The sequence below is a fragment of the Pogona vitticeps genome, chromosome 4 (assembly GCF_051106095.1).
Source record: "Pogona vitticeps strain Pit_001003342236 chromosome 4, PviZW2.1, whole genome shotgun sequence".
NCBI classification, from domain to species: Eukaryota; Metazoa; Chordata; class Lepidosauria; order Squamata; family Agamidae; genus Pogona; species Pogona vitticeps.
Genome location: NC_135786.1, coordinates 40,945,573 through 40,960,775, shown reverse-complemented (window position 1 = coordinate 40,960,775; position 15,203 = coordinate 40,945,573). Strand labels below are relative to the sequence as shown.

At 39.4% G+C, this 15,203-nt stretch overlaps 1 protein-coding gene across 2 annotated transcripts in view; it reads right to left on the bottom strand.

The window, feature by feature from the left end:
- The window catches only part of PHTF1 (putative homeodomain transcription factor 1), a 29,518-nt gene extending 17,339 nt beyond the window's left edge, over positions 1 to 12,179 (bottom strand). For both annotated transcript variants that reach the window (XR_013545120.1, XM_020780579.3), the window contains exons 1-6: positions 11,968 to 12,179; positions 11,281 to 11,356; positions 10,024 to 10,080; positions 6,236 to 6,305; positions 3,916 to 4,074; positions 2,594 to 2,759 (exon numbers count right to left, since the gene is read on the bottom strand). Coding sequence is in view for 1 of the 2 variants with exons in the window: in XM_020780579.3 (XP_020636238.1) it covers positions 2,594 to 2,759; positions 3,916 to 4,074; positions 6,236 to 6,305; positions 10,024 to 10,080; positions 11,281 to 11,325 (497 nt within the window). In the remaining variant the exon portion in view is untranslated. The remainder of the gene's footprint in view (positions 1 to 2,593; positions 2,760 to 3,915; positions 4,075 to 6,235; positions 6,306 to 10,023; positions 10,081 to 11,280; positions 11,357 to 11,967) is intronic.
- Positions 12,180 to 15,203: the final 3,024 nt, after the last annotated feature.

The window sequence follows — 15,203 nt, the reverse complement described above, 5'->3', positions numbered from 1 at the left end:
GAGATGCATACCAAAATACCATTTTAGATTATCATGTTATAAAAATGGAAAGTCCAGGGGACCCTAACATCTAGGAAATTTGGAAAGTGTATACACACACAAGAAAGAGGCATGCAAGGAGAGAGAGAGAGAGAGAAAGCAGATAAAAGAGAAGGGTAATACGGTGTAATTGAAATTAACTTAGAAGATGACATATAACTATGACAAGCAGCCCTTGCCTTTCAGATCCATGTGACTGAGACAATATATCTCAGCCCAAAACTGTAATTCTATTCTAGTACTATTTCTGCTGAACCTGCTATTTCTGTTGGGCCAGACTAACAAACAACTTCTGAGCACTCTCTATTTCAAATAAATACCTGAAAGGGGTCACCATTAGTCAGAAATGAATAGCATATTATTATTATTATTATTATTATTATTATTATTATTATTATTATTATTATTATTATTATTATTATTATTAGTAGTAGTAGTAGTAGTAGTAGTAGTAGTAGTAGTAGTAGTAGTAGTAGTAGTAGTAGTAGTAGTAGTAGTAGTAGTAGTAGTAGTAGTAGTAAAAAATACAGGCACAGTCAATCAAAATGATAAAAACATTGCCTAGTATTATACAACAGATACAAATTCTAATCAAAAAGCTAACGATGTAGCATATATAATGTTCCTAATACTGCCAATATTTTAGCTCTGATTATGCTATTTCTGAAAACTACAACTGCTTATAATACTTATAATACTTATAATACTTATAATTATAATTATAATTATAATTATAATTATTATTATTATTATAATTATAATTATTATTATAATTATTATTCAAAAATATCAGGCATAGTCAATCAAAACTATAAAAACATTGACTGGTATTATATAGCAGATAAAAGTTTTGACCAAAAACCTAAGTACCTGTTAAATATTAACACAGTATGATGCTCAGCCTGAAGCTGAGGCTCCAATACTCTGGCCATCTCATGAGAAGAGAAGACTCCCTGGAAAAGACCCTGATGTTGGGAAAGTGTGAAGGCAAAAGGAGAAGGGGACAACTGAGGATGAGATGGATGGACAGTATCACCGAAGCTACCAACATGAATTTGACCCAACTCTGGGAGGCAGTGGAAGACAGGAGGGCCCGGCATGCTCTGGTGCATGGGGTCATGAAGAGTCGGACACGACTTAGTGACTAAACAACAACAAATGTATGCTGTTCCTAATATTGCTGTTTTTTGTAGCTCTGATGGTGTGGTTTCTGAGATCTGCAGCTGCTTATATAGTACTGTGTGAAATTTCTTGATATTGTTCCCAAAGCCCCATTGACTATAGAGACCACTGAAGTGTGCTTCTTCCAGAGGCAACATGTTTCCATTGCCAGGTCTCTGTACTTCGTTAGTTTTTTCCAATTCTTTATTTTCCAGTCTGGAATCCCCTGGAATTGCAATGTTAATGATCCAGACATTTCTTCGTTCTATTACTACTATGTTTGGTGTGTTACGTCCAAGGTGTCTATCTGTTTGGATCTGGAATTCCCACAAGATCTTGACTTCCTCATTTTCTGACACCTTCTCTACCCGATGTTCCCATGGGTTTATGGAGGCTGGCAAGTTATATTTTTTGCATAATGACCAGTGCACTCACTTTGCCACTCTGTCATGTCTAACCTGTAATCTGTTTGTGCAATCTTTGGATATTGACAGGTGAGGTGTGACACAGTTTCACCTTTTTCTTAGCAGAGTCAACATTTGCTGTTAGCACTAACTCCTTGGATCTTAGCTTCCATCACATTGGTTTGGAGTGTTTGTTCTTGTGCACCAAAAATCAAGCCTTCGGTTTCTTTCTTAATGGTCCCCAGTTTTAGCCATGCCCGTGTTGAATTATGATCATGCTTTCCATCATTATCAACAATAATAACAATAATAATATCACATTTTGATTTTTCACCTGCCTTGTCCATATTGCTGGATCATGTGTCACTTTTTGGCAATCATTTTTCAAGTCAACTAACAACCATTTGATCTGGGCACTGCACTGGCAGCTTCTAGGCAGCAACCTCAGAGAAGTTAATAGTAAGTATTTTAAAAAATGGTGGGGGGAAAGTTGCCATTTGGAGAATGAAATCAAACAGCCAAGATAATCCCTGCTTAGCATTCCTACAGATGTTATCAAAGGGGAAATAACATTTATTTAATCATGCACTGTGGTTAGAATAAGAAGTATTTTTTCTTCCCGCTCTGCACCTTGAGGAGGAGACAACGTGTAAGCAATGGTTCTAATAACAAACCGGAGAATAATGCACGTTAATCGCTTCACTTGAGAAATACCAGCTATATGCTTTGAAAGGTTCACTTTACCATATTTTGCCAAAAATGAAAAAACTACAAAAGTAAGACAAAGAAGAAAGCCAGCCCTCTGACCTCTCACCAACATTCCAGGGAAATCCATAAGGAAACGGCAAACAAAGCTAAAATTAATCCTATATTATAAGGGCACTCGGGGAAACTTTAAGATGCTATGCAACCATATATTCCAATTGTAACAAGGACCTAAAATAGGGAATCTCATCTCACCTAACAAAATGACTGACATTTCCTCTCACCTCCTTCGCCGGCCAATACTGGTTCCATCAATTCCTGAGGGCTTTGTTAACTGAGTTGATACTATTTGACAGTGAACGGTTCCCATTAGAAGCATAAGGCACAATGGTCCAATAATTTCACTTGCACTCACAACTGGCATCATGTAGTACAAGACAATTGCTACAACTGGGGGAAAAATACTCTTATCAGTTATAGTTTTACTTAAGGCAATCTTTTACATAAATAAAACAAATTATACATCCTCTTAGGCAGTGCTGAGTAATCATGTAAATATGTATAAGAACACAGAAGGGATTCGTGTAATTAGTTGATGATGTTACAGAGATTAAAACATAAATATATGGGTTTGCTCTGGTTTTCTCGTATGTCATTACTACAGGAACAGATGGGTATAGGATGATCCTCATAAACAACAAACTAAAGGCAATATGTTAATAATCTCATCCTCTGAGATACAGTATCAGAAGTCAGTATAATCAGACTCTTTCAAGGCGCAACTCTCAACAAAAGATGCACTACTGACTGTGAGAATGCCTAAGCCCTATCACTTCTCTTCTGTGTCACCCTTATATGCACACACACACACACAGAGTCATGAGTTCTGCCTAAGATCTGGAATCTGAGGGGTTAAGTACAGCTAAGGAGAATGATGGGAATCAGAATCACAGATGAATCACCACCAGATTCTCCTCCCCCAGTAGCCAGAGTAAGGGACAAGCTTCGGCAAGGACTCACGACACAGAGATCCGAAGCCCGCACAAATGCTTCCCATAGGAAAATCTGGTCGACCAGTCCCGAGTATTAGCAGGATGAGATGTTTAGATGGCTGCTGTTGCTATAAAATCTGCACCCAGATGTTAGCACGCTTGTGGAAGCAACAAGTCAAATCTCTGGCTTGCATTCATGCTCCTGACTACCTTGAACCTTGTTCTCTGGACCCTTGGCTTATGTTTTGTGATTTGGCTTTGGACCCTGACCTTGGATTATGGTTTGTGATTTGGCTTTGGCATGTTGATATCGGCTCTGCATTCTCTGAATTTCTGACATTGGACTGGCTTATTGGGCTCTGCTGTTGAAACCCCCAGGAACGTCTCTCTCTCTCTCTCTCTCTCTCTCTCACACACACACACACACACCCACAGACCCACAGACCCAGACACACACACACACACACACACACACACACACACACACACACACACACACACACATACAATGGTGATCCATCGAAGTAGATAGTTGCACTTCCTCAGACTAGTTAAAATAGTCCACCTTGATTTTATCTTCAAGTAATTCAAGAATAATGTCACTCCTCACTCACCTTGCAGGAGGTAGAGCATAAGCAGCCATGTAAAAATACGCCAAGAAGTCACTTGTATCCACCACTGGCTAAAAAATGGGAAGAACACAACCCGAACAAGGCCCTTTCTTGTAAGTGATGTCCAAGGGATTTCAGGTTTAGCTTTAGCAAATGTGGACCCTAGAAAAGATGAATACTGAAAATAGGTTGTTCTGCTAAAAATCATGAGAATTCTGCAACTACTTCTTCTCTTTTCAAGACAAAGCTGTATTAAAACATGAAAAATGTAAAACAAACAAACAAAACAAAAACCTGATATCGCTCAGTTCTGGTGCTCATAGATAGCACAACAGCAAATCTATGCATAGATTATACTTCTGAAGGCATGCAGTCCCATGACAGAATACACTTCCATTGCAAAATAAATCACTGAAAACCAACATTTCAAGTAGAAGACTAAGTTATGGGCTACAATATCTTATATACAACCCAATGGGCATTCTGAGTAAAATACACAGCATTATATGGTTATTTTTCAACAAGGGTAGGGGAGGTGTGGAGAAGCATTCAGTCATCTGAGCGCCCATCTCCAGTCTAAAGTGATACAGTCAAAAAAGGAGGTTGTTTCTAGTGTAATAAACAAGCACTACATGAATATACAATCAATACACACTCATTCTATCACTTCACAAACAGACAAGGTAGCTCTTGATCTCCGTATAATGTAGTTTTTCCAACAATCTGAGCCTTTCTTTTGCATTCTTTGGTTGATTTTGGCTTCTAATTCTTGAAATAACTTATAACCACATCAATGGTGAGCTCTAAACTGAAGGAAGTTGTTTTAGACAGAACTACTATTGCTATGATCTAATCTGAAGGGGTTGTAGCCACAGGTGTCACAAAGAAGTGACTGCTTGTTGCAAGGCTGTAACACCCTGGAGCCTATGAGATTCCATCTTGTCCCCCATGTTACACATCTGCATCCAGTGCAAGAAAGGTGAACCAAGTTTTTCCATTCCAAGCCCTCCATGAGCCAAATTATAATGGGTGCAGCCACACCTCTCAACATTACAACAGACATCTCAAAACTGCACCTAGGCACCCTGCTGCAATGCCTGGTAGGTTCCTCCTTCTACCTATGTAGGGAGACCTGGAAGTAACAGCTTAAAGGTGCTTTTAGAATCTCCCCATACTTTCTTACAGAACTAGGACAACAATTTGATTCATCAGCACTCCTAGCTGCTATTGTAACCACAACCTGGAATGAACATGGATCACTACTTTCTCTGCATGCAGAAGAAAAATTATCCAATTTTAGAGAAGTATGAGCTAAGCAGCAGCTAGAACACTCCTTTACCCAGTCCATATACTGAATAAAGGGAGGTATCCAGCCTCCTGGGTATGCATGTTATTCCAATAGAGGAGGTAAAGGTAGAAATTCTGGACACGACAAAGCTTGGATTGAGGCAAAAGACCTCTTTTATATCTCTTTCCTGCCCAAATTCCAGCTGGTGACAATCCAGTGTTCCTGTCCCTTAATCTATATAAAGCACTGAAAGAGATCATCCATAGATTTGGACTGAAGAATTATCAATATGATTATTTCATCCAGCTCTCTCTTCTCCTTTTCTTCAAAGCAGAATCCAAAGATGCTGTGGAAGTTCTGAACCATTATTGTGCACACCGATGGGTTAACAAACTGAGATTCAATCCATACAAGAAAGAGGTACCATGAACTGTAGGAACACTAGACTGGGGTTAGGCATGCAATCTCTATCTCATATAGAGTTCAACTCTTGAAGGAGAAAACTCACTAATTATCATTATCTAAAAACCTGTAAATGGTTTGGGGGCAACCTACCTGAGAGGCCACCTGAACCAGCCTGCATCTGGCACTTAACTCTGTGTCCCATTAGCTTCTGAGATTTAGGGGCAGAAGTACGAGGACAAGACATTTTGAAGAGCACTTCTCATCCACAAACCTTTAGAACTTCCTTCTATAGGAAGTCCAGCTGGTCCTAGTAGGTAGCCAATAAATTCTGAAAACTTTTTCTTTAAATCAAACTTCAAACTTATATTCAAATTTTATTATTTCTCCTCTACAATAAGATCATTTTTTGCTGGAACTTTTTTGATCTTTTGATGTTTCATTGTTTTTTAATTGTGAGTTCACTTGAGGATCCAAAGAATATGGTAGGAATTTTTGGATGAAGATTGTACTGAATATCATACCTACCTGACAGATTCAGTACGTACAACCACAAACAAACTTAAAATAAAATGTTTTTCACATTTACTATTGGCCATCAGATATAAATGCATTTATTCAAACTGTGCTTACCTCTGATTAAATCAACATCTATCAGGTCAGGCTGTATACGGCCTTTCTTTTTGGGTTTGTTTTTGAAGCCCTATAAATGTAATCACAGAGAATAAGTACATTTTACAATAAATGTAAGAGACTGTCTACTTGCATGGTCCTAATTATAAATGCATGAGAAAATAGAGCAGTTTACAACTATTTACACATATTCCAGAGCTCTGTGTATTCCATGCATCCATGTCCCTGCATAGAGAACAGCTGCCTACAGTCAAAGAGATTTCAGAAAAATATTGTTTCTATAGATTTTTAAGGTCTTCTTTTATTTTTCCTTCATATTTTCATAGGAGAGCTAGCAAAACCTCTGAACTAAAGTATTTAAAGGCAAAATTCTCAGTGTATGAAATAAGGTTTTTCTACTGGTTGTTGTGGGTTTTTCGGGCTCTTTAGCTGTGTTCTGAAGGTTCTTCCTAACGTTTCGCCAGTCTCTGTGGCCAGCATCTTCAGAGGACAACACTCTGTGCTCGTATGGGAGTGCAGTATTTATGGCTTTCCTCTGAAGATGCCGGCCACAGAGACTGGCGAAATGTTAGGAAGAACAACCTCCAGAACACGGCCAAAGAGCCCGATAAACCCACAACAACCATTAGATCCCGGCCGTGAAAGCCTTCGCGAATACAAGGTTTTTCTACATTTTTCTTCCACTTTGACTATCTTGCTGTAAAAACCTGTTGCTGTTTTGTCTAATGTTTCCACTTCTGAGAGCTTTCCTCCAAGATTCACCCACCCCCAAATAAAAAGACATAACCAGGAAGTAAATAAAATCCCAGAGTCACATCCAGGTCTAGTCATTTTTCTGATGGAAGATATATTCCAGCAGAAGGGGGGAGGGGCAATGTTTAGTAATTTTACCCTTCTTCCTACAACCCACTATTTGATCTGAAGGGCATATCTCAAGCCAGTGGGTCAGGTTTTTGAGAGAAAAACAAAGAGGGAGAAATAAATGAAAATAGGTAATCCTGTTCTGTGAGCATTCTGTTCTAAGAATGCAGTTCCCTAAGCTGACATAATTAAATGTCATTTTAAATTGTACATTGTTATGGATATACTTATTTTGCAAAATACATAAATGCAAGGAAATAATGCAGATCATAACAGGATACAGTTTGGATTTTGGGGCCCAAAGGACAATTCTCTAGCAACAGAAAAAGTGAAGGCAATCTCTCAAAGAAGCAAGTCAGAGAAAATAATGTATTTTCTTAAGTCTTTTCAGATGAATAATGTCATGCTTGAGAACACAGTTACAGCCAGTACTTTGTCAAATAGTAAGAAAGATGTAATTTACAGAATTAAAATCAGAACTTTGATTGATTGACTGACTGATTTACTGCCCTATTAGTGCATGAGTGGTTTAGAAGTTGAAACTTTAAAAACCCGCAGACCCCACTTTTAATTGAACAGGAGTGTTCAAACTTAAGTCAGTAGAGCTCACCTTCTAAGTCACAATGATTATTATTCACAAATATTATTCACAGAGGCAGTCAATCAGGAAACCATTAGAAAAGCAGGGAACAATCAAATTCCAAGGAGGTTGCTTTGGTTCTAAACCAATGTGTGATGTCAGTAACAATGTGTGATGTCCCCGCGATCATCGCAAAGCGAAAAAAACCCATAGGGACGGTCGCAAAAACTCCATCGCTAAGCGATTTCATTGCTCAACGGAGTGATCGCTATGCGAGGTACCACTCTAACGATCTTTCTTGATTAATGTCCTTTAATAACAAATTCTGCTCGATTTCTCTTTGTCGGTTGGTTCTCTCGGTTGTTGTTTGCGCCCGGTGCATATGGTCCTACAGCAAGGGTGGCGAGCCCATTGTCCTCCTGACTGTTTCTCCCTCATGAAACTCTGGTCTGCTGGATAGGCTTGTTGCTCTGGACCTTGATCCCTTGGATAGACTAGAACTGTCCATTCCAAAAGACTTAGACCTGGTATAATCGGACTGATTTTCTCTTCTGAGGACCTCTCGTCCCTTCCCTCTCTGATATTCCCGGCTACTCTCTTTCTCAGTATCTTATAAGCAAATGCGCCTTCGTCTGCTAAGTCATCTGTTGTCTCATTAATCACAGAGACTTTTTCCGTATCTGTGGATGTTTCCTTCCTCTGTTGTTAGAAACACATCTACCCTCTCTCTGTCATCTCTTCGATTACCCCTTTCCTCTCTCCATCTCTCCTAACTGCCTCAATGGTTCGCTTTCCTTGTGCCTTTCTCTCCCTCTCTGTCTCTCGTTCCTCCACACGCCTTTTCTCTCACGCCTTTCTCTCCCTCTGTCTCTCGTTCCTCTGCGCGACTTCTCTCCTTTTCTTCCTCCTCGCGCGCATCACTTGCTTGTCCTTTTCCCTGTTCTACTTCTGCCTCTCTTCCTGTTGTTATTATTCATTTCATCTGTTCTGTGTCCTGTTCACAAGGGGATGGCTCACTCTCTGCTCTGACCTCAGATGCCAGCTGCATCTGTTCCTTGAGATGTCTCATCTGACTGCTGTGACATACATTCTGCTTATACCTCACTTCAATTACATTAAACTTCTGTTGAAAAAAAATCTGCAGCCAGATTGATGGTTGGTTATAGGGAACATACATATGTCCTGTTTTATCTGCTCCTCTGACTACTGGTTTGTATATGGCTTGGGTGCAAGCAATTTGAATGACTACTTCTGCCTCTAGAATTCCCTGCATTTAAGATCTTTAGGAGAGGCACTTCTCTCAGTCCTATTTTCCTCACAGAGGCTTGAGAGATGGCCTTTTCAGTGGCTGCTTCATTACTCTGTTCTATAAAAAGCTGGACTGAACTCCATCCCCTGTCCTGCAGCACACAAGACTTCAATTAATCTTTCAGCAACTGATCCGGCCTCAGAGAGAATTTTTAACAGGAAATACTGCACTTTTTCCCCTTCAAAACTCTTTTTTGAAGAAAAATGGGGGAAAGAGTGATGCAGATTGCTTGGTGATTCTTTATTTGAAGAGATGGGATATAAATTCAAAGATGCTGCTCAGGGAGGAGTTTCCAATCAACCACCAACCACAAACACTGCTCAAAAACACTTTGCCTGGAATGAACAACAACCATGTCATACCATGAAATTTTGGGACTAAGCCTGATAAAGATGGATTACCAACAAAACCTAGCTATCAACTTGAATTTTTTTCCAGTGGTCCAATGCCACCCAAGTCTGCATTTTTTTAATTTGTCAATCTCTCTCATTTTTTTCAAGTCCAACAGTCTTTTAGTGTATATGTTTCACTTAATGTTTACTGTATTGATTTATGCATATATTCCTCCCTCCATGGTGTAAACTGCCTTGGTTCCTGAAACAGGAGAAAAGTTAAATTAAAGTTAATCTGGATCACTGGTATAAACTTATAGTAAATAAGAATATTTTATTCATTTGATGTTTCTACTTATACTGTATATTTATTTATTTATTTATTTATTTATTTATTTATTTATTTATTTATTTATTTGATTGATTGATTGATTGATTGATTGATTGATTGATTGATTGATTGATTGATTTATATCCCGCTCATCTGGTAAATCTATACCATTGCTCTATAGTGCTGAAGCACTCTCTGGGTGGTTTATTAAGCTAAGATAGGAAGATTCATGTTCAACATAATTCTCACATATATTTATTTCACATGCAATTCTATTTGTCAATGTACAGTACAAAATCCTTTTAGTCTTGTCATGCCAGACATGCACAAAGGAGGACCACTGATTTTGCAAAACTGATTGCAAATGATTTTTACCTTCATCTCAGTCTGTTCTATAGACTTTTCCCATATCTGTTGATCATAGGCTCCAATCTGGAAAAAAAGTTTATATCAATAAAATTTTAAAGAGAGAGAGAGTGCCCTAGGACACTTAATCTACTTCCTATATCTTGCATGGTTAAAACTGCACTATTAACAATACAGACAATATCAACATTAAAGTGTCCTGTCTGAGTCCCGATGTTTTCCAATGTTTCTTCCTCAGCTCTTCCACAGTGCCTATGTGGGAAAGGATCAGAAAAGGGCTGGGACCCAAACCTGACAAAGGGATTTAACCAGTTATGATCCAGAAATCTTCTATTTAAGAACACTGTCATTAAAAGAATCACTTGGCCAATGATATTGTTAAATACTCCAATATAATATCAACTTTAAAAGAGGACAAGCTTTATTTACACATTATAGGAAAGACTGAAAGATTCCAAGAAAAATCAGTTGAATCATATACAAATAAGCAAAATAAATACATAACAACAGTATAATGTGCCATATGGATAAATTTTCTGCACCAAGCCTATCTGAAGAGTTTTGTTTGGGCTGGCTGCTCTTTATGTTTTCTTTTGGGTAGTTGAAGTGTGGCTTGCTGTGGTGGTGTTTTTGCTGTCTTTATAATCAGAAGTGATGCACTAGCCTTACAGAATAAGAGGTTAAATCATAAAAACTATCTATAATAATATAATTGTATTTCTGGAATTTTACATTTAACCTTTTCAGGCTGCAGTAAACTGAGGATAAGTGAAACTGTAGAAAATGAATCCACAGATATTCCACTGTTGTAACCAAAATCACAAAATGCTACTTTGTACAATTAAACACTGTTTGTTTGCATTTTTATCCCATTCAACTAGTAACAAAGCTACTACACTGGGCAGCAAAAACAATCAAACATAATAATAATACAATAATAATACAACTTTAATACATAATAATACAAAGCAATAAAAATATCGGTAGGGAAAACACAAAATTCAGGACCATGATAGATGAGAACTGATGGGTGCAATAATCCAATAGGCCATGTAATAGAAAATGAACACAAAACTTCTTTTAAAAAGAACATACCTTACTTTTGCTGGTCAATGACCGTAATAAAACATGTCTTATTTTTAAAAGAACATTAGCAATCGTATATTTTTTCTATAGTATAGTTTTTAATGACAGTAAAGAGATCAAAAAGATTGCACCTATCTCATAAAATATGTGAAATAGCTGAGAAGTAAGATGCAGACGAACCTTCTTTTGGTACCAAGCTATGGCATCTTCGTCATTTGAGGCCATCTGGCATCTCAGTCATCAATAATTACTCTATCTGCACAAAAATGAAGTCAGACCATAATCAAAGTCTAGAAACCACCAGAGGCCAAGTTAGGCAGCGTCATCACAAGGCTGCTGCCCCAAGCGCAGCTGAAAAGTTCTGTTTTGGTAGGTAGTTCTTGGTGTTTTCTTTTGGGCGGCTGAAGTGTGGCTTGCTGCCCTGATGTGCTTGCTGCCCTTGTAATTAAAATTATCGCTCACCTTTTTTAAAACAGGAAACGAAATAAAGACTTTAAAAACAGAACTGTGCCACTGAGAACCCTCAAGAGCGGAGGCACCGAGATGCCTCCAACGCAAGCATCGGCCCTCAGGGGGTCTCTTGCAAGCAGACTCTTTACACTAAAGGTTATGAGGGGGCCCATGCTTGACCTTTCAGGGGGCCTCCTCTTCTTTCCACCTTCAGTCGTCAGTCGACTCAACCACCCATCCCCCTCTTATGTCTCCCCCCCTCTCTCACACACTTAAGGCCTTTGCCTTACCCTCCTCCCACCCCACCCCCATTTTCCACCACGTCCACATCGATCCCTCCGACTTTCCCCCCCCTCCTCTTTTTATCCCACCACCTTCCCGGTGGTCTCGGTCTCAGCAAACTGTTCCCCTCCATACCTTTCCCACAAACCCGACAAGGCCGAACTCCCGGTCTTTGCAGTTCAGAGCTTCTCGCCGTTTCTATGGAAACGCGGGAAAGCCGAAGGGGAGACGCGGCTCCCGGTTCGCGGAGGGGGCTCCCGGCGGCATTTGCCTGGACCATCCATCGTTCAGCGGCAGGCAGCATCAGTCAAGCGCCGCATCCACCGATCCTTCCCCGCCAAGGGGAAGTGGGGAAACAGGCAGCAGCAGCTGAGCACCCAATCCAAGATTCAAATTGGCACCAGGAGGTGGCTCCGGCTGTCACAAGGAGAAAGGCGGGTGCGTTGGGTATCCGCAGGCAGCTTAGCGACAAATTGTATTTTATCCTCGCTTCCGAAGCTGCCAAGCCACCTGTTCTGTGCGGAAGGAATTAGCGAAACGAGCCTCGTCAGGCCAAGTCGACGAGGCTGAGTGGCGCTTGCCTGGAAGTGTCATTGGTTTTGCGACCTGCAGAAGTATCCGAACGAGCGAGGAAGCTAGTTTTGCCCCTGTAAAGCCCAGCGGTGCCTGACAAGTAACCTGAGAAACGAAAATAACTTCCTTCTGGGCAGCACCAGTTATTGCCCCAGAACAGAGGTAGTGCCGCAGTCACGTAATCTTGTTATCTGCGAACAATGTGTACAGTACTTTGTATAACCCAGTGCAACCCTGCTGTGGTTTTCAGTGCTGTTTGGAGAGCAGTCTCATTGAGTCCAATAGAAATAACTCCTACGCATGTACCCAGTTGTGTTTGTGTTAGGAAAAGTACTTCTGAAAATAGAGCAGTGTGAGGCTGTGTTGACAGTGTCTCTTTTGCACATGTGATTTAAGGTTCACCAGGTGCTTTGCTGATTTTTCCCCCTCTAGTTTGTTGGAGAGCTCACTAGAATAATAAATACCTTTTTTTACATTTTTTTAAAATAGCGAGATAATGGGGAAGGATACAGATCTCTTTCACTAGCCATTTTGCCAGGCTGTGTGCCTGACAAATGCAAAGAGCACATCCAGCTTTAGGAAAGGGAAAGCAGAGTTGTAGTGAAGGCAGCATCAGAGAGCAGTGGGACCTACGTCTGTAATACCTGTACTTCTAAGATACATAAAATAGGATCCAGGCTGTGCCCTGCCAAATCCTGTTCACCTGGTTAGGCATCCTTCAGTCTTGAGAGAGTATGGTAACGTACTCTGTATGGAGGACTTGGAACAGCGTCTTGTGTGGCTGAGAAGGCCAATTCAGGAGTGACAATCCCTTCCACACTGAAGACAAATATAATCTGTCCCCTGTCCAGCTCCCTGATTTTGCTTGTTTCGGGACTGCCTCTTTGCCTTGGCCTGCTGGACAAGGGTCTCTTCAAATTGGGAGAGGTCGTGATGCACCGCCTGCCTCCAGGCTGAACACTCAGATGTCAAGGTTTCCCATCTGTTGAGGTCCATTCCTAAGGCCTTCAGATCCCACTTGCAGATATCCTTTTATTGCAGCTGTGGTCTCTCTCTGGGGCAATTTCCCTGCACTAATTGTCCATACAGGAGATCTTTTGGAATCCAACCATCAGCCATTCTCAAGACATGGCCAAGCCAATGTAGACATCACTGTTTTAGTAATGTATACATGTTAAAAATTCCAGTTTGTTCATCACAACAAATGTTAACTATTGAGATGTTTAAGTCAAATTATTCACGCTATGGAAGACAAATTATCTACTTTGATGAACATACCAAATTTTCAACAGTGACCAAAATTCTTTTGCATAACTATGCAAATAGTATATGTAACTTTTGGAGCCAAATTGCTCCAAGTTAACAAATCAATGTAGACATTATCGCTTACACACCAACTCCTACAATTCAGTACATGACTGAGGGCGATTTGCCTCCAAGAGTTACACAGTTTGTAGTACACCAATATAACTAGGTAAGAGGACATGGAAGTGAGAAATGCAAGATACTTAAGCATGAGTGAGGCAGAGATTAGGTTGCATTTACCGCAGCATAGACTGATTTGCTTTCTAGTATAACTGCCAATACAGTTTGGAATGAATATGCCTTGGAGATGTGTCCTCTCTTAACATGATCAGTAATATTAACTGAAAGCATGATTTTAAAGTCCACAGAGGTATGATTAACTATAAAACTTATCTCTCAAAAGATTTGAAGCTCAAATAACATGGCACTTTCTGTTATTCACACTATTTATATGATTTTCATATAGCCCCATTTTAAAGGCAGTCTTGGCAAACTTTATAGTACAATATGGAATTAGTGGATTTAGACCTCCTTTTAGAAGGAGATAAGGCACACAGAATCTAGAAGTGGTAGTTTACTCCACATTTTTTAATTCACAGGGACTAATTTGTTCAGAATTATAATACTTTTTTTTGTTACCCATGCAGAAAGCAAACCATGTAACATTCGGTGCTGTCTCGCTGTCAGCCAACAAGTACTTGCTGGAATCTTGAGCAAACACCAAGTCAGCCAGAAGTGATCAAATGTTTGCCTTTCATACGTGTAACAAAGAACAAGATTTCAGCCTTTAACTTCCAGTGGCTTTCCTGATGTATTTCCATCCTGCCCAACAAACTCCAACACTTTTTTTCTGCATAAAACCAATTTTCATTAACGACAAATCAGAGTTCTGTTTATTAAAAAAATACTTTACAGGGGGAAAATCTATGCATTCCATTTACTATTTTTTGAACAAAGAAATAGCTTTAACAGTGATACGCTTGTACAGTCAGCTACTAAAAGAAATGCACTGCTTTAGGGATTATTCACAGAGGCTTAAAATTTTCCCATTGATTTACACTATTATAAAAACCTCTTTAAAACACTTGCTAAATGTCAATAAATATACTAAGGCCACACAAAGCAAAAAACAGTCTTCCAGGCAATTGTAAATATCTATATGCAAAGACCATAGATTATTAAAACCACCGAAAAATATCTTAGCTGCCAATCAAAACTGAATTTAATCACAAAACACTACACAAATCTATTTTATACAACAAGTATAAGTATTTGCTTAGACAGAATTGAAAGTGCTATATTGTATTGAGAGAAGCCCCTTCTCAACTACATGTGCTGTTGGGTCCTAAAACTATTACGTATATCAATGGAAGGCCATAATGCTATTGGAAACTTTTTTGTTGGACCAACATAAAGTTTATCTACAGTACAAAGCTTTCAGGAGCTGAAGGATAAACATCCTTGCTAATAACAACCTTCAAACACAACCAATA